Here is a 26,791-nt window from a genome sequence, read left to right on the forward strand (position 1 = left end):
TATTCTGATCTTTGGTCTAGGACTTTAATAAATAGTAGACAGACAGACAGACAGACAGACAGACAGACAGACAGACAGACAGACAGACAGACAGACAATCTTACTAGTAATATCCTTTAAGGATTTTTGTATCAATTGGGGGGGAGCAGGGGAAAAAAAGCCTCATGGCTCCTCAAAAGCACAGAGGAGGGGGAGGGGGCAGAGGTAACCCAGCGCTGAGCTCAGGAGCAAATCTGGTGATTCTGTTGGAGGAGGAGGAGGAGGAGGAGGTAGCAGCAGTTATTCTGGTGGCAACTCATACTCGTCGGCATCTTCAGCAGAAGCCCTGCCCACAATGAAGAAAGCAAAGATGGAGCAGATCCACGCAGATGACGTCGCTGCAACATGACTGGAGGAGGAATTCTGGGAGTTGAAGTCCACAAGTGTTAAAGCTGTCAGGTTTGAAGACCCCTGGGGGTTTTTTTCCCTAAAGGGTTAGGGGTGCAAGGGTCTTGTAACTTGACAGCTTTAAGAGTTGCGTGCTTCAAATGCCAGAGTTTCTGAGCCAACATTTTGGTTGCTAAGCAGGAGCGTTGTTAAGTGATACTGATATTATATAACACTTTGAATTAAGCGGGTACCTTGAAGAAACATAACTTTGAGTTTCAAATAATACTGATTTCGTTGTTGTCTTAGGTGACATCTGTGAAAAAAATTCGGGTGCTCAGGCATGAAAATGTGCCGCTCAAACACTATACTTTTCTGCTCACATCGGAAAAAAATTAGAGGCAACATTGCTTCCGCGTCTGTTTTGGCAGGTCACTGCGTGGTGTGGCTCTCTGACTCTCACTGTTTAAAATTTTGGCTCTTTTTGTCGAACTTGTTCGCCACCCCTGAACTATAGTATTAACATAGGATGGTGCACAGATCAGGCATTTACTTGAGGCCACATAATTGTAATCCAATCCAATCCAGTACTCCTGCTGCACTCTGCTGTCTAAAAACGGGCCGTGCACAGCAGTGGTAGGTTTCTATTATTTTTTACTACTGGTTCACTCATGAACATACGCAGAAGCGTCCAGGTGGGTAGGCGGAGTCTCCCACCGCTACTACTACCGATTCGCCCAATCCGGGCTGAACCGCGAGCAACCCACCTCTGCTGCAGAGGCCTCTTGGGCCTTGGTGTGGCCCGTTTTTGGCCAGCAATGTGCTTCTGGAGACCAAGGAAGCCGAAGACTGGCTGGGGGGAGGGGGCACATGTGTGGGAGGCGTGGTTTGTTTTAGCTAGCAGAGGCACTACTGGCCAGTCCTTTGATATTTCCAGCCCCGCAGGTCAGATTTAGGCCGGATCCGGCCCACGGGCCTTGAGTTTGACACCCCTGCTCTAGGACCTACAAGATCGCCACTGCCAGAAACACTTCAAAGCAGCCATGTCTATTGACAAAATGACATGGCAAATTAAAGATGGGAAGAAGGTGCTTTGAAGCACTTTTGTTAAGAGCAAATCCGGACTGCTACAGAGTATATGAAATGTGTGGGCTTTTCCTGCAGGAATAATTATAATTGCTGGGGAAAGCAGATAATGATCGGGACCAAGCAGAGCTATTCCCTACGCAGTGCTTCACTTTGACTGCTACAACTTACAAGTGGTCATTTAGTGACCATTCCATTCCTGGGCTATTTACACTGCACATTCCAAGTTCCAACAGTTGTCCCTCCCCCAATGGTCGAAGGATCAAATTAAAGAGCTTGGAAACCAGGCTGAGTTTATGGCCTTTTGCAGAATCCCACAGTTATGGGATTGTGCTTGTGGAAAACTAGCATTTCTTCCAGTATTGGGCAAAACTGCACCCATAGCAAACCACTAGTTTCTTAACAACCGTGACGGTCTCTTAATGAACATGGTGCCACTTTACAACTGCCACATTCACTTGATGACTGCCACAAAAAAAGGTAATAAAATCAGGTTGGTCATGAGCCTGACCCATTTTATGACTGTCATGACATATACCTGTGAAGGGCAGGTTCCATTACAGTCAAAAGTCAAGGACTCCCTGTGTATAGATTGAGAACAACAAGGCACCCGTTCTGTCTGCTCATCTTCCACTGGAAGATCTAGAGTTCTCTGAGAAGTACAGGTAGTCCTCAACTTACAACCATTTTAGTAACCCTTTGAAGTTATGACGGAACTGAAAAAAAGTGACTTATGGCCATTTTTTCACACTTACAACCATTGCAGCATCCCCATGGCCATGTCATCAAAATTTGGATGCTTGGCTGAGAGCACGGGCTGTATTTAAGCATGTATTTATGAAAGTTGCACCTTCCCCGGGGTGATATGATCGCCTTTTGTGACCTTCTGACAAGCAACTTTCTTGTTTAGCAACAGAAATATTGAGCTCAGTTATGGATGTAAGTCAAGGACTGCCTACCTCATGGTTGTAAGGTGAAGACTGCTATCGTATCTATAGGACTATCTATTGTCCCCCCCAAAAATATTTAGAATAGAATAGAATAGAATAGAATAGAATAGAATAGAATAGAATAGAATAGAATAGAACAGAATAGAATAGTTGGAAGGAACCTTGGAGGTCTTCTAGTCCAACCCTCTGCCTAGGCAGGAAACCCTACACCAGTGATGGCGAACCTATGGCATGCGGAGCCATTTGTCAGGGCACGCATTTGTCAGTCCTATAAAGCCTCTGGAACCTGGGGAGGGCAAAAAAAGCATGCAAAAAATGGGGGTGCCACGCCTGTACTGCGCGCATGCGCACTGGGGGTGTCACACATTGCATTATGGGTGTGGCACGCCCGCACACTACACTTCTGCGCCATCGCTGCCCTACACCATTTCAGACAAACGATTGTCCAATATCTTCTTAAATACTTCCAGTGTTGAAGCATTCACAACTTCTGGAGGCAACCTCAAAAAGTTGAGATAGTCTGGAGAACTCCTAGGGGCAGAGGATCTAATTATCTATGGGACTATCTGTCTAACGTTACTTCTGCTGATCTTTCCAATTTGGCAGAAGGAGGCATATTCCAGGTCTCTTCCATTCGATAATGGCATTTGGGAAGCGTGTCTGCTTTCTGGATCAACTTTCTCCCCAAGATGCGTCAGGGCCCTAACCAGCACCAGAATCTGGGTGTGTTTTCACTGTTGCTTCCTATGTGCAATCATTTCTAGATTGGATGCTTTGCTTTTACTGGACATTTGTGGGTTTTTTAAAAAAAATTTGCATTGTTTTTACCACCGATTTTCTTATACACCCCCCCAAGTTGGCTTTTCCAGCAAGCCGACCTGGCCTGTTAATTTTAACTTATTTTAAATGTATTGTCTTTTAAATTCGGTTCGGTTTTGGATATGGATTTAATTTTTTTTTAACTTTTGGGATGTATGTTTTTTAATGTTGTACGCCTCCCTGAGTCCTTTTGGAGAAGGGCGGCATATAAATCCAAATAAATGAAATGAAATGAAATGAATGAAATGAAAACTATTAAGAGGTTGAGTGGAATTACAAATTTATTTTTTAAAAAATATCCTTGATAGAGGTATGTTTGGAATTTGGATGCAGGATGCAAACCAGCACTCTACGCGTTTTTCTTCTAAACTAAAATCCATTTTTCTCTTCCCCTTCCTCCTGCTTCCTCATCGTGGTTTTTTTTTTTTTTGTTTTTTTTTTTTTGGAGACTCAGTTACATCGTGCTATTTTGCATTATTTTATTTTGCTAAATGCATTATTAGCCTCTTAAAGTCACTGGGTTGAGGTGAATGGCCTTAAAGATTGTTTCAATGCATTTCTTTCATTTATCTAAAAACATAAAAACAGTACTCATTCCACTAATGGTTTTATTATTACTATTGTTACCCTTTGTAATAACTACTAGGGAAGGGAGCAAATGTTCGTCACAAATGCACGTCAGATTGGAGAGCAAATAACTGCAGAAATTTATCATTAATCTCACACAAGTGGCACAAATTCTGTAATTTACATTCTTTTCTTCATTCTTTTACAGAAATAACTTCTGTATATAGCACCAACTGTTCACAAATACTTGCAGGCTTCTATGTCAGGGTTCACTAAAAGATTTCACTGTGCGATTAATTATTTCTTTGAACTGCAGCCCTGTGACTGCGACCAATTCGCTCGCACAGAGAGGGACTCCTCCAGGTGCCGTCCACCAGACAATGCCAAGGGGCGGCGCCTAGGAGTAGAGCCTTCTCTGTGGCGGGCCCAGCCCTGTGGAATGACCTCCCTCCGGATATTAGGACTACCTCTGACCTCCGCTCCTTCCGTGTAAAGCTCAAGACCCACCTATTCCAAGTAGCTGGCCTGGCTCAACCATGATCTAACTATATCGCTCCTGACAGGTTTTTATTTGTGTAATTTAATTGAATTTATTTATTTATTTAGGGGTTTTTAAATATTGTGATTTTAATTGTTTTTATCCATCAGCCCACCTCCTCCTTGTACACGTCTTAGTACACGTCTTTGTTATTTATATGTCTTGTTCAGATATGTATTTTATATGTTTTATTGTACGCCGCCCCGAGTCCTTCGGGAGAGGGTGCGGCTAAGAAATAAATATTCATTCATTCATTCATTCATTCATTCAGAAGGATAGTATCAAAGTTACATGGTGTGAGTACTGCTTTATACTGTTTTGGTAAGATCATACTTGGAATAACGTGTCCAGTTTTGGTTACCACAAGACACGAAAAGATGTTGAGGTTTTAAAAAGTGCATATGAAAGCACAACAAAGACGATTAGGGGACTGGAGGCAAAAACATAGGAAGAACAGCGGCAGGAGTTAGTTATGTCTAGTTTAATGAAGAGAAGGACTAGCTAGAAGAGACATGGTAAAGGTAAAGGTAAAAGTTTCCCTCGCACATATGTGCTAGTCATTACCGACTCTAGGGGGCGGTGCTGATCTCCGTTTCAAAGCCAAAGAGTTAGCGCTGCCCGAAGATGTCTCCATGGTCATGTGGTCGGCATGACTAAACAGCAAAGGCACACAGAACGCTGTTACCTTCCCACCAAAGGTGGTCCCTGTTTTTCTACTTGCATTTTTATATGATTTCAAGCTGCTAGGTTGGCAGCAGCTGGGACAAGTAACGGGAGCTCACTCCGTTACATGGCACTAGGGATTTCAACCGCCAAGCTGCCAACCTTGAGCAAAGCCACTGAGCCACCATGTCCCTAGAGAGACATGATAGCAGTCTTCCAATCTCTGAGAGGTGTCACATCAAAGACGAGGTCAACTTACTCTCCAAAGCACCAGAAGGCAGGACCAGGAGTAACCAATGGAAACTTATCAAAGAATGATTCAACTTAGAACTAAATTTCCTGTCAGTGAGAACAATTAATCAGAGAATGAGTTGCCTTCAGACATTTTTGGTGAACCGTCACTGGAGGTTTTTAAGAGGAGATTTGTCCAGAATGATATAGGGCTGTGATGGCAAACCTATGTCACACATGGCACAGGTGGCACGCGGATTCATTTGTCCGGGCGCACATGCGTGCACTGGCCAGATGACTTCAGCCTTCTTTTGAGACCATTCTTCACCCTCCAGAGGCTTCAGGAGCTTCCCTAAAGCTCTGGAGCATGAAAACCCAGCCCTATGGGCAAACTGGAAGTTCGGGAAAGTACTTCCGGTTTGCTCGTAGGGCTGGTTTTAGCCCTCCGGAGCCTTCAGTAGGCTTCCCTGAAGACTCCGGAGGGCAAAAAACAACCCTGCGAGCTTGTAGGGTCATTTTATGCCCTCCGGAGCCTTCAGGGATGGCTCCTGAAGGCTCCAGAGGGCTAAATCTGGCCATACGAGCAAACTGGAAGTCCATTCCCAAACTTCCGCTTTGCCCATAGGGCCAGTTTTTCGTGCTCCGGAGGCTTCAGGGAAGCTCCTGAAGCCTCCAGAGGCCCTCTGGGGGGAGAGGTCGGGGGAGGCTGTTTTCACCTTCCCCTGGCTCCTATAAAGCCTCTGAAGCCTGGGGAGGGCAAAAAAAGCACACCAAAAATGGGGGGGGGTTGGGCTGGTCGTGCAAGCATGTGCACTAGGGTCGTGGGCATAGCATTATGAGTGTGGCATGCCCGCACACAACCCCCCTGCGCTCCCCCCGCTTTTAGCACGCAAGCCACAAAAGTTCTGCCATCACTGATATAGGGTCTCTTCCTTGCAGACTGCTCAACTCAAACTATGTAGGGGTGAGCTTAAAAATGTTTAGCAAGGGGTTCTCTGCCCGGTTGCTGAGTGGGCGTGGCCATGGTGGGTGTGGCCTAGACGGCCTCCTGCACCAGAGCGGGGAGGGGCTTTTTGCCCTCTCCGGGCTCCGGAGGCTTCGCTCAAGCCTCTGGAAGGATGAAAACAGTCTCCCCAGGCTTTGGAGGCCTTCTGGAGGCCAGTTCCTGAACTTCCGGTAGGCCCATTTCTCTCCCTCCCCAAGCTTCCATGTGCACCCTGCATTTACCTGCATCCAAAACGGGCTGCGTGGGGACTCCTGGGAGGGGTGGGTGGGATGGGCAGGGCCAGCCAGGAGCGGGGGGTTCTCCGAACTGCACAGATTATTAGCTACAGGTTCCCACCTCTGGAATTACGTGACCTTAAACAAAACAGGCCTTTCACGGCCATATTCCAGAGCAAGAATTGGTAGCTTTGTTTCACACTCTCTGGTGTTATGCAATGCTTTCCAGTTGACAATTAAATTGCAGATTATTTATTCCTGTTTCCGCTGCTCTCCGGGGCGATTCTGAGCCAGCTTTTTGCTTTAGTGCCTTCAGACACTCGTTTGGCACCCCTGTGCTCTTTTTTCCCAGACAAGGGAGAACAGCATGATCATAAAGAATGAATTATTTACAGGGGGATCAGCACTTCCCATCACGTCAAAGCTTTGCTAATTGAGTCTAATTGAAAATTTGATGGTGAGACATATGCGCCACATTTTTCAAATTTATCACAAAGAACCCCAAGAGTCGTTAAACATTTACCAGCGAGGCAGCCTAGGGGATAGGCTAGTATATGGAAAGCCAACCAGATATTTCTTAAAAATGTCAAATAGGGATGAACAAATAAACAAAAGTTATTACATGCACAATTTTGGCTGACTCATCCAGTCCTTCCCCATTGCTGATTATTGCACATCCTTTAGCCTAAAACTGGATAAGATCAAAATCCCTCTGTTGCTGTTTCTTTGGCTCCAAATAATACACAGCTTATCTTCACTGCCCTCAGTTCATTTTCGTCCAGTGATGGGATCTCACAGTAATAAATAATTGCAATTGCTTTTCAATGCTATGCTCAGCTTTAATTGTACAATTCAAGCAACCTTATATTTATTAACATTTCAGAAATTATATCCAACACTAATCTTTTTTTTTTAGATCTCTAAATGTTTAACTTACTTAAACTATTACAGTGTTAGCAATTTTTAGTTTATAAAGTACTAAAATCCTTAAATCCGTGACCTTCATTGGGGAAAACAGCACGTCACACAGCAAGTTTTTGAATCAAGTTTTCTGTAGGAGATGACCAGGCTGAACCAAAAGCAGAGGTCAAATGCATCATCAGTCTTGCATTGTCCACAAGAGGTTTAAGTCAGAGGTGGATTCCTATTGGTTCGGCTGAGTAGGTAGTAACTCGGCCAGCCACGCCCCCAAACCAGTTCTATCGGCAGCGCCATCTTGTTTTTTGCTTTTACGCATGTGCAGGAGCTTTTTTTTCCTACTACGCATGTGCATGTAGCACACCCAAAGCGCATCCCCGAGGAACTGGCAGTAGAAGAAGCTGGAACCCAACCCTGGTTTAAGTCCATCCCACCTTGATTTCCTTTGACACTCATCTACTGACCGTTTCTGTTGACCATTCATAGTTCAGATTCTTGTAGAGAGCTTAAGCTTCAAATATATCTTTATACTTATCTGAACTGCCTGGATCTTTCACTGGTGCATGACCAGGGGTGGGTTACGGTAGTCACTACTGCCGGTTTGCTTGTGCGCCATGTGCGTGCATGCGCAGTGCAATTAAAAGTGTTCTGCGCATGTGCAGAAGCAAAAAACAAGACCCAGCACATATAGCGCCACCCGGAGAACCAGTTGAGGGGTGTGGTAGACGTGGGTCACTGCTGGTTCCAGCGACCCAGGCTGCCAAACCACTACCGGTTTGTCCGAACCAGGCTGAATCGGTAGCAACCCACCACCGTGCATGACCTGATCTCAAATGAGCTAATTTACAGAATGCATCCTAAATGCAGGGTCTCTCACTTGTATAGAACTGAAACTTGGAAAAGCTGTGTGTTTAAGCTCAAGGACGGAGTGAGGTGTGCATGGGTACAGGGTAAACACTAGGCAGGCAATGCAAGGGGCACTGAATAAGGTGGGCAAAATGTGCAAGGGGTCAACAGTGTACACAAGAAGTGGGTGCAGGTATGGGAGGATGTGGGGGTGCCCAAGAGCCACCAAGTAGGTTGGGGAGGATACAAGGGAGGGAGGGAGAGGCACCATGTAATTTGCAGAGATGCACAAGGGTGTGAATGCATGAGAGGTGCCAAGGAGGTTCGTGGGGACGGGGGGACGGACCACAGAGGTGCAAGGGAGACACCACATGGCATAGGGAAGGCGTACAAGGATGTGAATGTGCAAGAAACACTGACAGCGTAGGGAGGAGTGCACAAGGGTGCAAATAGAGGCAGCCCTTGACTTACAACAGTTGATTTAGTGACTGTTCAAAGTTACAACAGCACTGAGAAAAGTGACATGACCGTTTTTCACACTTACAGCCATGGTCATGTGGTTTACATGTAGATGCTTGACAATTACCTCACATTCAGTGTCCCAGCCATGTGAATTTGACCAATTGTGACCTTCTGACATGGTTGTTAATTTGAGAACTGCACTGGTTCACTTAAATGTGGCGAGAAAAGTTGTAAAATGGAGCAATACTCAACAAATTTCTAACCTTGCAACATAAATTTTTGGCTCGATTTGTGGTTGCAAGTTGAGGATTACTTGAACAGTACACGAGAGGCACTGCTCAGGTCAATAGGATGTGTGGGAAAGCATGAGAGGTGCTATGTGGATCTGGAAGGATGCCCAAGGGTGGATAAGAAGCACGTCACAGGTCAGGGAAGGTGCACAAGAAGAATTAAATAGTTTGGCAAGGTTGCATGAATACAGCACAGGTTTGGGAAGGTGAGGAGGGTGCACAAGGCTATAAGGGGTTTACATGGGTTCAGCCAATCCTCCAGCTAAGATTCTGCCCAGTTCAGCGAACCCCCAAATGCCACTCCTGGCTGGCCACGCTCACCCACCCCACCCCTCCCAGGAGTCTCCACGCGGCCCGTTCATACCAGGTAAGTGCAGCACGCGGGATGGTGGTGGAAATGGGCCTACCAGAAATTACGGCAGTCCAGAAATGGGCTTGTTTCCAGCCTCTGGAGGGCTTCCAGAGCCCAGGGGAAGCAGTTTTCACCCTCCCAGAGGCTTGAGGAAAGTCTCCAGAGCTCCCACCCCACCGTGGTGCAGGAGGCTGACTAGGCCACGCCATTGCTGCAATTTTTGAAGCCCACCCCTGGTCAAGGAGTGCAAGGATGCCCAAGTGGTAAGGAAACATCTCTGAAACTATGATCCAATGGGGCTTACATAAATACCACTATATCCAAATCATGTCTTATTTTATAATGAAATAGTCACATCTTATAATGAAATAATTCTGGGGACAGGGGGAAGACTCAGAATTGACTAAAAGGATTGGAAAGTTACTGTAGGCAACGACTCCAAATATTCAGTGGAGTTTAGTATACCATATATTTCGGAGTATAAGACGCACCGGAGTATAAGACGCACCAAGGTTTTGAAGAGGCAAATTTTTTTAAAAAAGTTTTTGCACTCTGCAAACCTCCCAAAAATGGCCCGTTTTTCTTTTTAAAAAAGGGCATGAACAGCCTTTAGGAGGTTTGTAGAGTGTTCCTGGGGGGGGAGGGGGCAAAAATGAGCAAAAAACAGCATGTTTTTTTGCAAAAACAGGCCCATTTATTTTTAAAAAAAGGGCATTAGGAAGCTTATAGATTGCGCCTGGGCTGGGGGGGACAAAACTGAGCAAAAATGGCCCATTTTCTGCTCATTTCTGCCCTCCCCAGCCGCCATGAGCTCTCTGAAAGCCTCCTAAAGGCTATGCACAGCCATTTTGATAAAGAGGCGGGGTTTCAGGAGGCAAAAAAATGCTGTATTCAGTGTATAAGCACCCAGATTTTCAGCCTCTTTTTTGAGGGAAAAAGGTGCGTCTTATACTAATTCAACATTTGGGTATCCAGGCATTTTGTCCAACCAGATTCAATGAAAGCATGGATGTGTCAAACTACCCTGATTGCAAGAAATTGCAAATATATGTAATGACTGTCCTCTTGCAGCCTGATCTTTTTAGAAAACGGATTCCACGACAGAATCCAGGGACAAACGATTCTGCCTGCTTTGAATTGCCCAAGACCAGAAATTGGCATAATCATTTAGCAGAAATTGCTAAGCAGAGAGAAGGAACTGGATCACCGAACCTGCTGTTTGTACAAATGTAGTGAACAAATGCTAGCAAATGTTCACTCACAGCAGGTGTGGGCAAAGCACAGTCCCCTTTTGCAACACCCAGACTATCTCTGTAATACACTGCCAAAATTCATTGGCAAAATGGCTGCTTTCTAGCAATAATTTTAGTTGCTATTTTTTTTTTTAAGTCAACATTGGGTTGACTCTTGACTCAACTGCATTAGGTTCTTCCTGAAATTAATCAAAAAATCACAATGGTTATGACCAGCATTAAAGCAACTGTATCTTCTATAGGAATATACTGAGGAATTAGCCCCATTCCATAGCAAAATGGGAACTATTTTAAAAACAGGAAAAAAGGCCTCAACAAGATAAAATATAACAAGTGTAGCTGTCTGGGAACACATTAACAGGTTTTATTTCACCAAGAGGAATCAATTCCCCTTTTTTAAAACAATAACCCCCCAAAATCAAATAAATAGCAATAAAAAGTCTTACAAATTAATTCCAGAAACAGAGCATGTTCAGCCTAATATAAACATTGCCATTTTAAAAACACACACGACATCCTCAAAGAATGCCCTTAGGTTGTATACTTGTGGCAAGGAAGACTTGTTTCATTATTTATTATATTTATATGCTGCTCATCTCGATCTCAAATAACGCTGGGTGGCTTGTAACATGGTATTAAGGGCCTTACGTAGGCACTCAGATCCCTTCCACAAGTTCTGTGGGTGTGATACTTGTACTCTTATGCAGAAAAACCAACCACAAACATAATCGTGAGCGTAAAACTTTCAAAACGTTCGTATATTGCAAATGTAGGGTGTTGTTGGTTTTTTTTAATGAAACAAGACCGAAATTTTTCAATGGCTGAGCTTTCCCCTTGCTAAATTCACGATAACAGTTTTTATCCACCTTGGCAACTTTAAGCTGGGTGGACTTCAACAGAATTCTGGGAGTCGAAATCCACTTAGCTTAGGGATGGGAAGGTTGACGCACACACTGCTCTGTAAGGTTAAAACCAATGTCAAGAGTCAGGAGGAATAACATGACATTTTGGGTTCTTATCTGAATCTCTGTTCATATAGGTCAGTGATGGTGAACCTTTTTGGCACCCAGTGCCCAAACTGGAACGTGTGTGTGTGTGTGTGTGTGTGTTCACACATATGTGCGCGCCACAGCCCTGGAAGCTGGAAGACCAGCTGGCCAGTGCACATGTACATGCCAGAAGCCAGAACAGCAGGTGGTGATGGCGCACATGCCCACAGAGAGGGCTTTGCGTGCCACCTCTGGCACGTATGCCATTGGTTCGCCATCACGGATATAGGTTATTGTTTCTCAACCTTTTAAGATGCCTGGATCACAACTCCCAGAATTCTCTAGCCAACCTGGGAAGTTGTAATCCACACATCTTAAAAATGCTACGGTTGAGAAAAAATCTAATCTAAACAGCTCCTGCTTTCACCCTTTCTAGCAAAGCGAATGTTGTGTACTAAGAAGCTAACTTGCAGAAAGGAGTTAATTTAAAAGTCGAGTCATTTTTCACCACTGAGCTCCAGCCGGTGCATTGTTTCGAACTCCCTGATTCTAATGCACACACTAGGCAAGGGAGCATCCACACCACACCGAGGTTTGCTATTTGCACCAAGTCTCTCTCCTCCTTGTCATCAGAGGTTTTGCCATCAGGCTTCAGAGCAGGAGATGCTGCGCCGTGAATCTTATGACATAATTCCAAAAACTGGATTGTGACGGCAAATTCCAGGACCGTACTCCTCGTAGGCCTTCTTGGTGTGACACACATCAAAGAACTCTGGCTAAGAGGGGAAAAATATGAAGGATAGATCAGAAACTGCTGCGTGCGAAAAAGTACGATTAAGAAAATGAGTCAGTCCGGAACAAAAATGGATGCTATATGATCACCTTGACAGTGCATTTATCTCCCTTGGAAATAGCAGGAATTCAATACACGGGGCAAAGATAGATTGGAAGTTTATTTTGAAAGAAAGAGACACATATTCTCAAGATAATTTTTGCCATGAGCCCTTTTGGATTAGAAACAGAAATTTAAAGAAAGTAATATAGAAATGACTTATTCCATTTCTAGCACACATTATGCTACTATGCAAAGTGGTCACATGGATGAAAACTTGCTAAAGTCTGCTATTGCACCATGATTTGTCAGAATAGAATAGAATAGAATAGAATAGAATAGGTTTTCCCCCTGTGCTATCACTATGCTAAACAACTAATTCCCATAACATCATCTTATGCCTTGAGTTGTCAAACCACCTAGTAGAGATGTATTACTATTATCCTTCTCATCTTTCCTATTACCTATTTTTTAGCATCTTATGACTATGTCTTCCTTGTTTCATATCTTATGTTTTATGTTGACTGCTTTTATTAGTATCCTGTTATGATTTATGTTGATTATTTAGTATGCTATGACTATCACTATGTTGTATCTTATGATTTATGATGATTGTATTTTTATGATTATGATCATGATTTATCACTTGTTACTTATGCACTGCAAAAGGCTGTAAAGATCAGCAGGTTGCTAAGTGCCCAAAATGTAATCATGTGATGTGATCATTGCAACTCTGAAAATGAGTCGGAGGTAACTCTGGGGAGATCCACTGAATAGTAATTAAGCAACCTGTTATAAGTCGAGGATTACCTGTAGAATCTTTGGAATTAGACAAATTTAATCTTTGCCTAAGCCATATGAAGAACGGTTGAAGGAACTGGATATGTCTAGTTTAATGGGGGGTGGGGAAGGACTAGGGGAGACATGATAGGAGTGTTCCAATATCTTAGGGGCTGCCTTAAAGAAGAGGGAGTCAAACTATTCTCCAAAGCACCTGAGGGCAAGACAAGAAGCAATGGGTGGAAACTAACCAAGGAGAGAAGCACCTAGAACTAAAAAGAAATTTCCTGACAGTTAGAACAATTAATTAGTGGAATAACTTGCCTTTAGAAGTTCTGAATGCTCCAACACTGCAAGTCTTTAAGAAGATGTTGGATATCCATTTGTCTGAAGTGGTGTAGGGTTTCCTGCTTAGGCAGGGGGTTGGACTAGAAGACCTCCAAGGTCCCTTCCAACTCTGTTATTCTGTTCTGTTCTATTCTATTCTATTCTATTATTATTCTATTCTATTCCATTCCATTCTATTCTATTCCATTCTTCTATTCTATTCCATTCCAATCAGATATCCTTAGAAGACATTGGCCTCTTTTTTAAACTGAGAAATGTAAAAGTGGGGGGGGGGGTTGGATTTTGCCAAACAAAAGTTGTTCTCGCCACATTGATCTTATTAATGCAAAATGTAAGCCCAGCCAGCAATGAGAAAACAATAAGTTCATTTTCTGGTGGGAACAATAAAAGAGAAGCCAGTTCCTGTGCCTAGGAATCGAACAGATGATGTGCTGCCTTTCTGGGACCAGCTGATTTAATAAAAGACATACCGTTGACGCAAGCATAGATCCGCCAAACCAGACGGCATAACGCTGCATGTGATGACTGATCACTTGAACTTCCACAGGTTTGGGCTGCAAAACACAAACAAAAGCAGAATCTTATCAGAACACAACACAGGCTTAGTTAACCAGGCCTACCAGTTGGAACAGCACACTGTGTTTAATGAGTTATTGTGGGAGAAAAAATTCTGAATAACCATCTGTGCGGAATTAATGAAGCTGGCTCAGACTCCAGCAATGCGGGTTGCAAATCTCCATGGCTCACTACCCAAGATTTGAGCTCTCCATTCCTAATGCAAGAAATTGTACCATTCTACTAGAAAGAATGTAATTATGCTTGCCGGATTCAAATATTGTGGGTTCCACTATTTTTTTTTCCACAGTATGGCTAGAATCACAGCTTGGACATCTATGGTCCAGTAACAGAGAAAATATTGGTCTTTCTTTCTTTCTTTCTTTCTTTCTTTCTTTCTTTCTTTCTTTCTTTCTTTCTTTCTTTCTTTCTTTCTCTTTCTTTCTTTTTCTTTCATTTTTTCTTTCTTTCCCTTCCTGTCTGACTCCTGGCAACTAGCTGGATAAAGTCCCTCCAGTTTTCTTGGCAAGATTTTCAGAAGTGATTTACCATTGCCTTGTCTCTAGGGCTGAGAAAGACTGACTGGCCCTAGGAGACCAATTGGCCTTGTGTCTAAGGCAGAATCACAACTTACAGCCTCCCCATTTTTAGCCTTAACTGCTACACCAAACTAACTCTCATTCATCCTCTACTCCACTCATATTAACCAGAATCAAATCCTTTGAGCCTTTTGCAAACAGACCTCTGACAGCCAAACACCTCACTTTTGTTACAAGGAAGTATAACTCTGGGCTGAAAATGTTGTAACGTTTTCTGGATGTTGGGCATTTCTTTAAACCTAGAGAATTCAACTGGCCATCATCATATAAATAATATAATGCTTCTTCTTTGTGAATCATATCAGAGCAGGATACCGGCCCGAAAAAAAATGCAGTTAGTGTGCATGTAAAAATATCATCTGACTTACAGGCCTTGCTAATCAGTTCAGGGCCCTCCCTTTGTTTGTTCAGGCATTTAATGGGAAATTAAAATGTACCTTTAATCGACCACCACTAAGTTCTTCACTGATTTTTAGCCGAGCGTCTACTACTCGTTTCAAGTCTCTCTGTAAGCGACGACCAAAATCTCTGAACATTGTAGATCCTCCGGAAAGCACCACATTCTACATGACAAAGAGATATTTGGGGGGCTTTAGATAATAAAACCCACCTTTTTTAAAAACAGATCTATGGATCTTCTCTCTAGGCTGTTCCTTGAGGAATAAGGCAAAGGTAAAATTTCCCCCTGCTAGTCGTTCCCAACTCTAGGGGGTGCTTCTCATCTCCGTTTCTAAGCCGAAGAGCCAGCGCTGTCCAAAGAGGTCTCCGTGGTCATGACTAAATGCCGAAGGTGCACTGAACGCTGTTACCTTCCCACCAAAGGCGGTCCCTATTTTTCCTACTTGCATTTTTACATGCTTTCGAACTGCTAGGTTGGCAGAAGCTGGGACAAGTAACAGGAGCTCCATTACAAGGCACTAGGGATTTGAACCGCCAAACTGCTGACCTTCTGATCGACAAGCTCAGTGTCTTAGCCACTGAGCCACCGTGTCCCCATCCTTGAGGAATAGCAGGACACAAATGTGATAGATCAGGTACAGCCATACAGGTAATTCTCAACTTACGACTATTAGTGGAATTATGTTTGCCAGTAGTTGCAATCATTAAGTGGGTCATTATATAATCAGGCCTGACTTTATGACTTTTTTTTGTGGTGGTGGTGGTTAAGCAAATGACAGGGTCTTTAAGTGAATCCATTTTTCCCCAAGGGCAGTTTTTCCTGAAAACTAAAAGAAACATCGGAAACCAGCAAAACAATAATAATTGAAAATCAGTCATGTGACCCCCCAGACCATAGCAAACAGCTGTAAAAATGAGTCAGTTGCCCCAAGCCTCCAAAATGTGATTACATGATCACATGAGGGGGGGATGTATATGCGGCCATTGTAATTTCAAAATCAAGTCATAAGTGTCTTGGGAGGGGGGGTGTCTGTGGTAGCTACAAATGATCATAAGTGACCACTAATAAGTAAAGGACTTCATGTATGACATGATAGATCCACAGAGGATCATTCTGCAGGAAGATCAAATAAATCAATGACCACCTCTACACAATCAAGCACAATCAATTTTTTTACAAGCTTGGCACTTATGAATGTTTATATGAGTTTCTATTACAAAGGCGCCTTTTTATTTTTTTGACACACACCATCTATTTTCACATTGAGAGTCTGGTCTTTTGACTTTCCTGGGCCTCATTGAGTGAACAGGAATTTTCTTGGGCCGCTTATAAAATATATATAGTTTACTGTACATAAATTGCATAAATATGTTAAATTATGTGATTTATATACAGTAACTATATTTTAATTATTGTTTACAGTTATTATATTTTACTATACTATTCTATATACTATAAATATATAGTTACTATACAGCAACTACATTTTACTATAAATACAACTTGGCAACTCACCACTGGTTATGGCTAGAAAGCAGTACCAATTTAAGGTGTACAAAAAGAATTTTCATTTAGAATTCCTCTTACAAAGCTGTTTCAAGACAACTTCTACTGCAAACGTTATTGCTTCATTCATGAAATCAAGAAGGGGTCTTCTTCAGTGGACAAACTGTTTCCAGTTTCCCCTTTTCATTCTTGATGATAATTAAATGTCAAGATACATAATAGAAAAACTGGAGACTATCCAAAGAGGATTACCCCAGATCACTATTAACAAGGTCCTTGCTACTCTCTGAGCTTGGTTGTTTTCTTGCAGACGTTTCATTGCCCAACTAGGTAACATAATCAATGCAAGTACAGGAGCAAATCCCACACTCACTAGCACTGATGAGCTTGGTAAATTGACTTAAACTTATAATGAAACATCTGCAAGAAAACAACCAGAGCACCAAGAATGCCAAAGTTCAACCCAGAACTACAAGTATTCCCTTCTCTTGGTAACACTATAAAGTCTTCAGAGTGATTTATAGCCTGCTTCAAATGTCATCTAAGGATTTTTGCCAGGTAGTAATGAATGAGAAGCAGGAGCTGAACTCTCTTAAAGTTAAGGGATATTTCACTCAATAATCTACTATTTAGGTTGTTTTTTCTTTAGCTACCTAATGAGATTTTACAATTTTACAAATAATGATTTTACTAATCTGAGAACAATTTATTTTTATTGTGATTTTATTAATCTTGTTTTTATTTATTTTCCTGCAACAAGGTTATATTCCTAATATAAACAGTTTTGTTTCATCTGCAATTATCTGGCCAAACTTTTAAATTTTCTTCTTTTCATGAACTTTATGAGGGTTTTTTTTTTTTATATAGCCACATGAGGGGGCTCCAAGATAAGGAATAACTATTTGGAGGTTTTCCATTTTGGAATTTAAATTTAAATTAAGATAGGCAGATAAAGTTTGGGTTTTAACATAAACAACAATATTTTTAAAAAAATCTTTAAGAACTAGGCTGCAGCCTTCTTTTAAGGGCTTTCATTGTATCTTTTTTCTTACACTATTATCTGGAATTTTATATATTGTAAGGGATGTGGTGGCTCAGTGGCTAAGATGCTGATCTTGTCAATCAAAAAGGTCAGCAGTTCGGCAATTTGAATCCCTAGCGTCACATAACGGAGTGAGCTCCCGTTACTTGTCCCAGCTTCTACCAACTTAGCAATTGAAAGCACATAAAAATGCAAATAGAGAAATAGGAACCACCTTTGGTGGGAAGGTAACATTGTTCCCTGCGCCTTAGGTATTTAGACATGCCGGCCACATGACCACAGAGAAGTCTTCAGACAGCACTGGCTCTTCAGCTTTGAAACAGTGATGAGCACCGCTCCCTAGAGTTGGGAACGACTAGCACATATGTGCAAGAGGAACCTTTACCGTTAATCTATATCATTTTTTAATACTTTGTTATGTTACGCTTAACTGGGAGCCAAAACGGAAAAGGCTCTTCTCTTGGGCCTCGCCAGTCGAAATTCTCTGGATCCAAAATAGCACATTTCTGCTGGAATGAGTGGGGCGGTTAATACTACTGAGGTAAATTCCTCAGATACTCTGAACCCATGCCATAAAGGCCTTTGAAAATTACAGCTTTGTTTCTTGGGCAGCATCTCTTCCTCCTTTTCCCCAAGATTATCCATGCGTTCCATTAGAAAAGGTTTTGTCTCCCCAGGACAGGAAAGAGACGTCATAAAAAACATATCAGAACTTTGTTGACACAGGATACAATACTAGAACCTTGAAGGCTGCCTAAGATTTTCTTTTCTCTCCTCTTTATACTAAAGAGAATCAAGTCAGGGCAATCGAGTGTTTTCCTCACCCTCTCCTGTCTACCTGGGCTAAGTAGATATTCACATAGAAGTCATGGATTGCCTTTTTCAAGACAATCTCTGTCCCGGACAGCTGTTGTACACGCCTCTGATGATGCAAATAGAAGACTTGAGCCATTAGAAGAAAAGAATGAAGACAAGGAACACAGAGAAGACAGACAGAACTACTCTCTCTTCATAAATGGACTTGATAATTAACATCATGTATCAAATTAAAAAGTTCTCAGCTGATCCTAATGGTTGAGCAGCCCATTTAAAAGGAAACAAATGAAGCTAATAAAGTTAAAAATACAGTTATTACATGTCTTTAAGAGAGAGATGAACATTGAGAATGTTAACTCGTTGGGATGTAAGTGATCAAGCAAAAGATAAACACAATTCAATATAAGTAAGTGTAAAATGATCCACAATGGAGCTAATTATTCTAGGTAAAGGTAAAGGTTCCCCTCGCACATATGTGCTAGTCGTTCCCGACTCTAGGGGGCGGTGTTCATCTCCGTTTCAAAGCCAAAGAGCCAGCGCTGTCTGAAGATGTCTCTGTGGTCATGTGGCCGGCATGATTCAACGCCAAAAGTACATGGAAAGCTGTTACCTTCCCACAAAAGGTGGTTCCTATTTTTCTACTTGCATTTTTTCATGCTTTCGAACTGCTAGGTTGGCAGAAGCTGGGGTAAGTTACGGGAGCTCACTCCGTTATGCGGCGCTAGGGATTCAAATAGCCGAACTGCTGGCCTTTCTGAGCGACAAGCCACCTGTTTAATTTTCCTAACTTAACATAAAAAATATTTTAGGAAAGCCTTCAATGTACTTCAATGATGGGTTCCCACCAGTTCAGCCCAGTTCGGCCAAACCAATAGTGGTATGGTGGCCTGGGTTACCTGCCACGCCCCTGAACCGGTTCCCTCATCGCTGCCGTCACCTCCGCCATCTTGTTTTTTTAAGTTCTGCGCATGCGCAGAACAATTTTAATTGAACTGTGCCTGCACATGCAGTGTGCATCCAGCACGCATGCGCACAAGAGAACCAGCAGTAAAGCTGGGCAGAACCCACTCCGATGTACTTCCTTGTAATTTTAGGGCTGTCATAGTTTTTGATTGGCAGCATACATCCAGGCACAACCAAAATGAAATATGTACCTTCTTATTTGTGTGAAAATGCCAACTAATGTTTAATCACAGCAAGTAACTTAAGGATGCAAGGATAGCTAATAAATAAACAAGCCAAGAACACATAGAAATAGCAAGCAAGGGAGTTTAAATAAATCTTTTTCTGCTAAATTACATTGCCATTTTAAATAAGTTTATTTCTAAAAGAGTTTTTTTAATGCAAATCTGTAAGATAAATCCTTTGTGGGTCTAATTACACTCGACCAAATAAAGTTACTCCTATTCTATTCTATTCTATTCTATTCTATTCTATTCTAGTCCACTCCACTCTACAAACATATGCATGGATTTAATTATTAAAAGTTAATTATTTAATAGCTGAAATTTCATGAGGTCAGTAAATCTCATAAGAATTATCAGAATTAGGAGGCTACCATTTGTGGTGATAGCAGTGGTGGGTTACCACCAGTACGCCCTGGTACTGTGCCTGCTGGAAGCACCAGGTACCTTCCGGTACGGTGCTCCGGAGGGCCTACCCGCCCGCCCACCCACCTGTTCTCCTGTATTTGACCCAACCGGGCTATTTGCGCACGCGCACAGAGTGTACAGCACCTGCGCAATGCTCCGCCAAGCAGCTGGAGCATCGCAGGCGGTGGGTATGCATACGCACACTGCACACATGCACTTGGTGGACACCCGGCCCCGTTGCAGCGTACCGGTTGCAACAGGATACGGGATCCTGGGTGACAGGCAATCTTCAGCAACTAGAGCCACGTAAATACTTCTATGATATTTCATTTCGTTTTTGCCTACATAAATGATCACCTGCGGTATTTTGTGAGCCATCAGTGCCCATTGGAGCACAAACCAGGAACCAATCAAGGTAAAATTACCATGCCAGTGAGATGAGCAGGCTCCAAATTTAACATCTACAAATAAAAAGTAGATGTGTGATTTTTGCCTACTTTTCCAAAGACTGATGAGCTGTAAAAGCATGAGAAAATCTGAATCCATAGCTGGATACCTAGCAATGTTCAGAAATGTTCAGTGTTCGAATAACACTGAAAATAAAACCAGCTTTGCCAAAAGTATGTTTTCAGGATCATAATCTATTTCTGTTTATCCCTCTATCTACAAAATACTGGTCAAACCAGCAGAAAGACGCACAAAGTGTGAGACTTCAAATTTCACCCGAATGTCATTTAATCATCCTTTCTCCCTGTGTACCTTGTACAAAGGACGCCGAACATCAATGGGACAGTTCTGAATAACGTCATCCACCACATTCGAAATAGAGTCCACAAAATCTGGATTGGCAAACTAAAAATAAATAAGAGAGGCAGATAATCAATTATTGCAGATATAGGAGGTCCTGTGATTATGACAATTGGTTTAAACTTATAAAACAGCTGAAGTTATTAACATCTGTAAAAAGTGTACAGGTAATTCTCGAATTACAGCCATAGGTTTAATGACCATTTAAAGTTACACCGCAGCTGAAAAAAAGTGACTTATGACTGGTACTTGCACTTATGACCATCACAGCATCCTCCTAATCATGTGATCATAAATCTGGTTTTTGGCAATGGACATGTATGTATAATGATTGCAGCATCCTGCTGTTGTATGATTTTCATTTGGGACCTTGCCAGGGAGCCTCTGACAAGGAATGTGACTGGGGGGGGGGGAGATTTCCTTTATAACCGTGCAATTCATTTAAGAACCATGGCAAAAAGGTCGTAAAATCAGGCGCAACTCATTTAACAACCACATCACATAGTGGCAGATATCCCAGTCCCAATTTTGGTCATAAGTCTGCATTTAAATCCCTTCCTTGGGATATAGAAAGATCCCCTGTAGATGAGCAAGGGAAGGAAGTGACATACAACCACCAGTAACAAGAAGGAACTGTCAAAAGGTGTGGCGGGCATTCTCTGGATTCCACACCGCAGGGCAGGGAAGCATAATTTATTTCTCCCTTTCTCTGCTGGGTTAGAAAATTGACAAGTTCATCCACTTTCTGATCTGATTTATAAAAGCTGACATCATCTGAGCTCCTGATAAACAAAGCCAGCTCTTACATTTTAACAAAATAACAGAGTTGGAAAGGACCTTAGAGGTCTTCTAGTCCAACCCCCCATTCAAGCAGGAAACCCTACACCATTTCAGATAGATGTTTGTGCAGCAGAGGTAGGTTCCTACTGGTTTGGGCGGTCGCTGGAACCAGCATTGACCCAGGCCCGCCACACCTCCGAACCAGTTCTCCAGTTGGCGCTTTATGCTTTTTCCCCCTTTTTTAATGTTCTGTGCATGCACAGATCTATTTTCAGGCAACTGGGCATGCGCACGGAGCAAAATTATGTATGCACTGAACCAGCAGTAATGCCGGAAACAATCCACTTCTGTTGTGCAGCTTCCTCTTAAAAAGAGTTTCTCAAGATGATCAACCATTCTGGTTTTCTTGGATCATCTCAGTTTCTGCTATTTATCGTAGAATTTCCAGCTACTTTTGTCCTGAATTTTTCATTTCTTAATGAAGTAGAATAACAGTTGTTTACTGGCAAAGCAAGGCCAGTAGTATGTGAATGCAAAATCAGCCCCAGCCCCCCAGCCCCCTACTATTCTTCCCTTGCAAGGTCGCTGGGCAGATGCCCCCTTCTTCCATCACAGCAGCTGACTTATATGCCATGTCTGTTTCCCTTGAGCTAGTTTTCCGCTTTTCCCAGCGCAACAAGCTTGGTTTGGACGATAAATGGTGAGGTCATACTACTCGTGGGTCTTAACTGTAGCCATTAATTCTGCTTTTCCAAGAAGAGGTGGCCAAAAGATATGAACACCCTTCTGTCAAGAACAAACATCATGTCAAAAAACAAAAGAATGAATTTGATGCAGTTCTACAGTACCTAAAGCAGTATTTTTCAATTTTGGGAACTTTAGAATGTGTGGACTTCAAATCCCAGAATTCCCCAGCTAGCCTCCCTTCAATTCTAGGAGTTGAAGTCCACACATCTTAAAAGTTATTAAGGTTGAGAATGACTAACCTATATCAAAGATATACATTTTCTAACACTATTAGAAAATAATTTGGCCACAAGGTGGTGCCTTACCCTCATAAGTGCCATTGCCTTCTTTCCTTCCTGCCTACCTCCTGCCTGCCTTCCTGCTTTCTTACCACCACCCTTACAACTACTACTACTACTACTACTACTACTACTACTATTACTGTGGTACAGCAACCTTGCCTCTTACCTCTGGATGAAAGAAGACCTCTGGCCCAAGGAATCTTTCATAACCAACGTCTATCGTAAATGTCTTTCTATTGATGGCATTGATTCCTGTGTATTGCTTAATCCATTTGTGGGGATCAACATCATACTTTGCAAATTCTTTTACTATGTCAGGACAAATATAACAGTACTTTTCCTGTAAATAGTGCAAAAAAAAAAGAAGGAAGGAAAATGTTTGTTTCATTGGATGAAAGAAGGTGAGATTAAAAACGAAATTTCTTTAGAAGTGATTTTGCATTACAGCTGCTACAGGAGCTCGTTTGGAGATAAGTATAAGTATAATCTTTATTGTCATTGTACTTAAATACAACGAAATTGGTTGATCCCACATTGTACAATGTTGTGAAAAACTGTTTATTATCAGGATCTGAAAGCCATGAGAAGAGGAGGAGGAGGAGGAGGAGGAGGAGGAGGAGGAGGAGGAGGAGGAGGAGGAGGAGGAGGAGGAGGAGGAGGAGGAGGAGGAACTGGTAAGCAATGTTGATTTAATAGTGTTGGGCAATATTTTGCATTTCAAGGCAACCCCTTCAAATTGCTGTTGTTGTTTTCCTAAAATCACATGGCTATTGTGTCATGCAGGATCTACTGAATAGGCAAAAGAAGAAATAAAGCACTTTTTAAGTCCAAAACATCCACATAACATTTGGAAGTGGATCAGGAAAATTCTTCCCTCATTCGTTGAACTATAAAGATGGCTTACAGCTCAATCAGACTTGCAAGATTCTGTCATTATATCCAATCTCAATAAAAATAATTTTATTCCCTGTGGAGTTGATTTCCCAGTCAAGTCCATCTAGTGAGGCTGACAAGTTCATTTCCCAATGAGCTGGGAGTTGACATCCAACCATTTTAAAAGTTTATTATTATTATTATTATTATTATTATTATTATTATTATTATTATTATTATTATTATTATTATTATTATTATTATTATTATTATTATTATTATATATACTTTATTCATTAAACATGAATCTCAGCCAACTGAACATTCAAAAATGCATTACAAATACCAGTGACTATTGCTAATGGTTGATATGGTTGTTATTACAATACAATACAATACAATAGCAGAGTTGGAAGGGACCTTGGAGGTCTTCTAGTCCAACCACCTGCCTAGGTAGAAAACGCTATACTATTTCAGACAAATGACTATCCAACATCTTCTTAAAAACTTCCAGTATTGGGGCATTCACAACTTCTGGAGGCAAGATGTTCCACTAATTAATAATAATAATAATAATTATACAATTGTATCAGAGCGGCCAGTTGTTTCGCCGGATTTGGCCTTGATTACTAGTCGGGCCCCACCCAGGGGCCTAGAACGTCGTAACGTATTTTCGTAATATAAGTGCAGATCCAAGTGCAGCTTTTAGAATTTGACTGATGGTGATTTTGTCAATTTTTAACTGTTTTAAATGTAATTCCAGTGCTTTTGGAATAGCACCCAGTGTGCCGATTACCACTGGAATTACCACTGCTGGTTTGTGCCATAATCGTTGGATTTCAATTTTTAGGTCCTGGTATTTTGCTATTTTTTCATATTCCTTCTCGTCGACCCTGCTACCTGGTATTGCGATGTCTATGACTGTAACCTTATTTTTCTCAACCAGTGTGATGTCTGGTGTGTTATGCGCCAGTATTTTGTCCGTTTGTATAGGAAATTCCATAGGATCTTGACCATCTGATTTTCGGTGACTTTTTCAGGCTTATGTTCCCACCAGTTTGTTGTTGTTTTAATATTATAATTTTTGCACAAATTCCAGTGGATCATTTGTGCTACTGAATTGTGCCGCAATTTATAATCAGTCTGCGCAAACTTTTTACAGCAGCTGAGTATGTGGTCAACAGTTTCATCAACTTCTTTGTAGAGTCTGCATTTGGCATCATCAGAGGATTTTTCGATTTTGGCCTTAATGGCATATTTTCGGATAGCTTGTTCTTGCGCAGCCAGGATTAGTGACTCTGTTTCTTTCTTTAATGTACCTGTTGTTAACCATAACCAAGTTTTTTCACTGTCCACTTTATCTTTTATGTTTTCCAGAAATTGGCCATGCAATGCTTTGTTCTGCCAACTCCCATTCTTGATTTTATCACATCTTTTCTGTATTCTTGTTTCGTCTGTTGGGCCTTCAGTAGATTTTTGTTCTTTACTTAGATTAATAGATGTTCTTGACTTTATACAATACAATAGTAGAGTTGGAAGGGACCTTGGAGGTCTTCTAGTCCAACCCCCTGCCTAGGCAGGAAACCCTATACCGTTTCAGACAAATAGCTATCCAACATCTTCTTAAAGACTTCCAGTGTTGGGGCATTCACAACTTCTGGAGGCAAGCTGTTCCACTGATTAATTGTTCTCACTGTCAGGAAATTTCTCCTCAGTTCTAAGTTGCTTCTCTCCTTGATTAGTTTCCACCCATTGCTTCTTGTTCTACCCTCAGGTGCTTTGGAGAATAGTTTGACTCCCTCTTCTTTGTGGCAACCTCTGAGATATTGGAATAATGCTATCATGTCTCCCCTAGTCCTTCTTTCTCTTAAGCTACTTTCTTTTAAATAATCAGCCAGTGCATGTTTTTCTTCTTCAACTATTTGCTTCACTTGTAATAATCCTCTGCCACCTGATTTTCGGGGCAGGTATAGTCTATCAGTGTCACCAATGTAAACTGTAGTGCATTGTCATTAGTTTCCTGGTTTTTCGGTCCAAAATGTTCAAATCAGCTTGTGTCCAGTTAACTACACCAGCTGTGTATCTTATAACTGTTATTGTCCAGGTATTTATGGCCTTGATTGTATTTCCACCATTTAATTTAGATTTTAAAATTTTCCTAACTCTGTTGGTGTACTCTCTCCTGACAATAGTTTTTACTTCTCCATGTTATCCAACTGCAGAATGCCTAAGTATTTGTAGGCTTCATTTTCGTTGCATTTAATTAGTTGGCCACTGGCCATTTCAATTCCCTCACATGCAGTGATTTTGTCCCTTTTTATGGATACAGTGGCGCATTTTTCTATGCCAAACTGCATTGAAATATCGGTGCTGAATACTCAGACTGTGTTTGTTAGTGATTGGATTTCTATTTCTGACTTTCCATAGAGTTTCAAATCATCCATATATAATAAATGCAAAAAAATTTCAGCTTCTTTGGCTGTTTGGTAGCCTAATTTCATTTTTTTAAAGATTACTGATAGTGGGATCATCGCGGTGATGAAGAGAAGAGATGAAAGTGAATCACCCTGGAAAATTCTTCGCTTGATATTGACCATTCCGTAGTTCTCATTCCCTACTGCCAACTCAGTTCTCCATTGTTTCATCGCCTTTTCAGTGAAGGATGTAATATTTTTGCTAATGCCAGTTGTTTCTAAGCATTTTATGATCCAACTATGTGGCAATGAGTCGAATGCCTTTTTATAATCAATCCAGACCATATTCAAGTTCATTTTTCTTTTCTTACAATTTTCTAATATCATTTTATCAATCAGGAGCTGATCTTTTGTGCCCCTGCTCCTTCTTTTATTGCCTTTTTGCTCTACTGGCAAGATGTTGTTTGTTTCCAAATAATCCATAATATTATCTGCAATAATGCCTGTGACTAATTTGAAGGTTGTTGGCAAGCATGTTATTGGTCTGTAGTTTTCAGGTATTGTTCCTTTAGTTGCATCTTTCTGAACCAAGTATTATTATTATTATTGCGTGGTTAATCTTTGGTGAGATTCACAGCCTTTGGGGCTGGTTGGTAGCTCAACAGCTCGAATCCTAACCAAGGACCTAGGAACTGTTAAGGTAACGTCGAAGGATATAAGCTGTTCCAAGTAGGGCGGTTTTTTGTAGAATCAGAATGTTCAAATCTGATAAATTTAAAATTTCCAAATAGTGAGGTAGTCCTTTAGGTATTGCTCCAAGGGCTCCAATTACAATTGGGACAACACACGATTTCTTTTTCCACAGTCG

General features: G+C 41.7%; 1 protein-coding gene across 5 annotated transcripts in view; it reads right to left on the bottom strand.

The window, feature by feature from the left end:
- Positions 1-10,911: 10,911 nt before the first annotated feature.
- Positions 10,912-26,791, bottom strand: part of ACTR3B (actin related protein 3B) — a 46,333-nt gene continuing 30,453 nt past the window's right edge. For 3 of the 5 annotated variants that reach the window (XM_081969972.1, XM_081969974.1, XM_081969975.1), the window contains 5 exons: positions 22,803-22,976; positions 20,781-20,873; positions 15,103-15,228; positions 13,982-14,065; positions 12,099-12,327 (listed from right to left, as the gene is read on the bottom strand). In XM_081969972.1, the coding sequence (XP_081826098.1) occupies positions 12,232-12,327; positions 13,982-14,065; positions 15,103-15,228; positions 20,781-20,873; positions 22,803-22,976 (573 nt within the window). In that variant the 3' untranslated portion in view covers positions 12,099-12,231. Of the gene's footprint in view, positions 12,328-13,981; positions 14,066-15,102; positions 15,229-20,780; positions 20,874-22,802; positions 22,977-26,791 lie in introns of all 5 variants that reach the window. The other 2 variants (XM_081969976.1, XM_081969973.1) reach the window with 2 other exon arrangements.

The sequence above is a fragment of the Natrix helvetica genome, assembly GCF_964273705.1.
Source record: "Natrix helvetica genome assembly, chromosome: Z".
NCBI classification, from domain to species: domain Eukaryota; kingdom Metazoa; phylum Chordata; class Lepidosauria; order Squamata; family Natricidae; genus Natrix; species Natrix helvetica.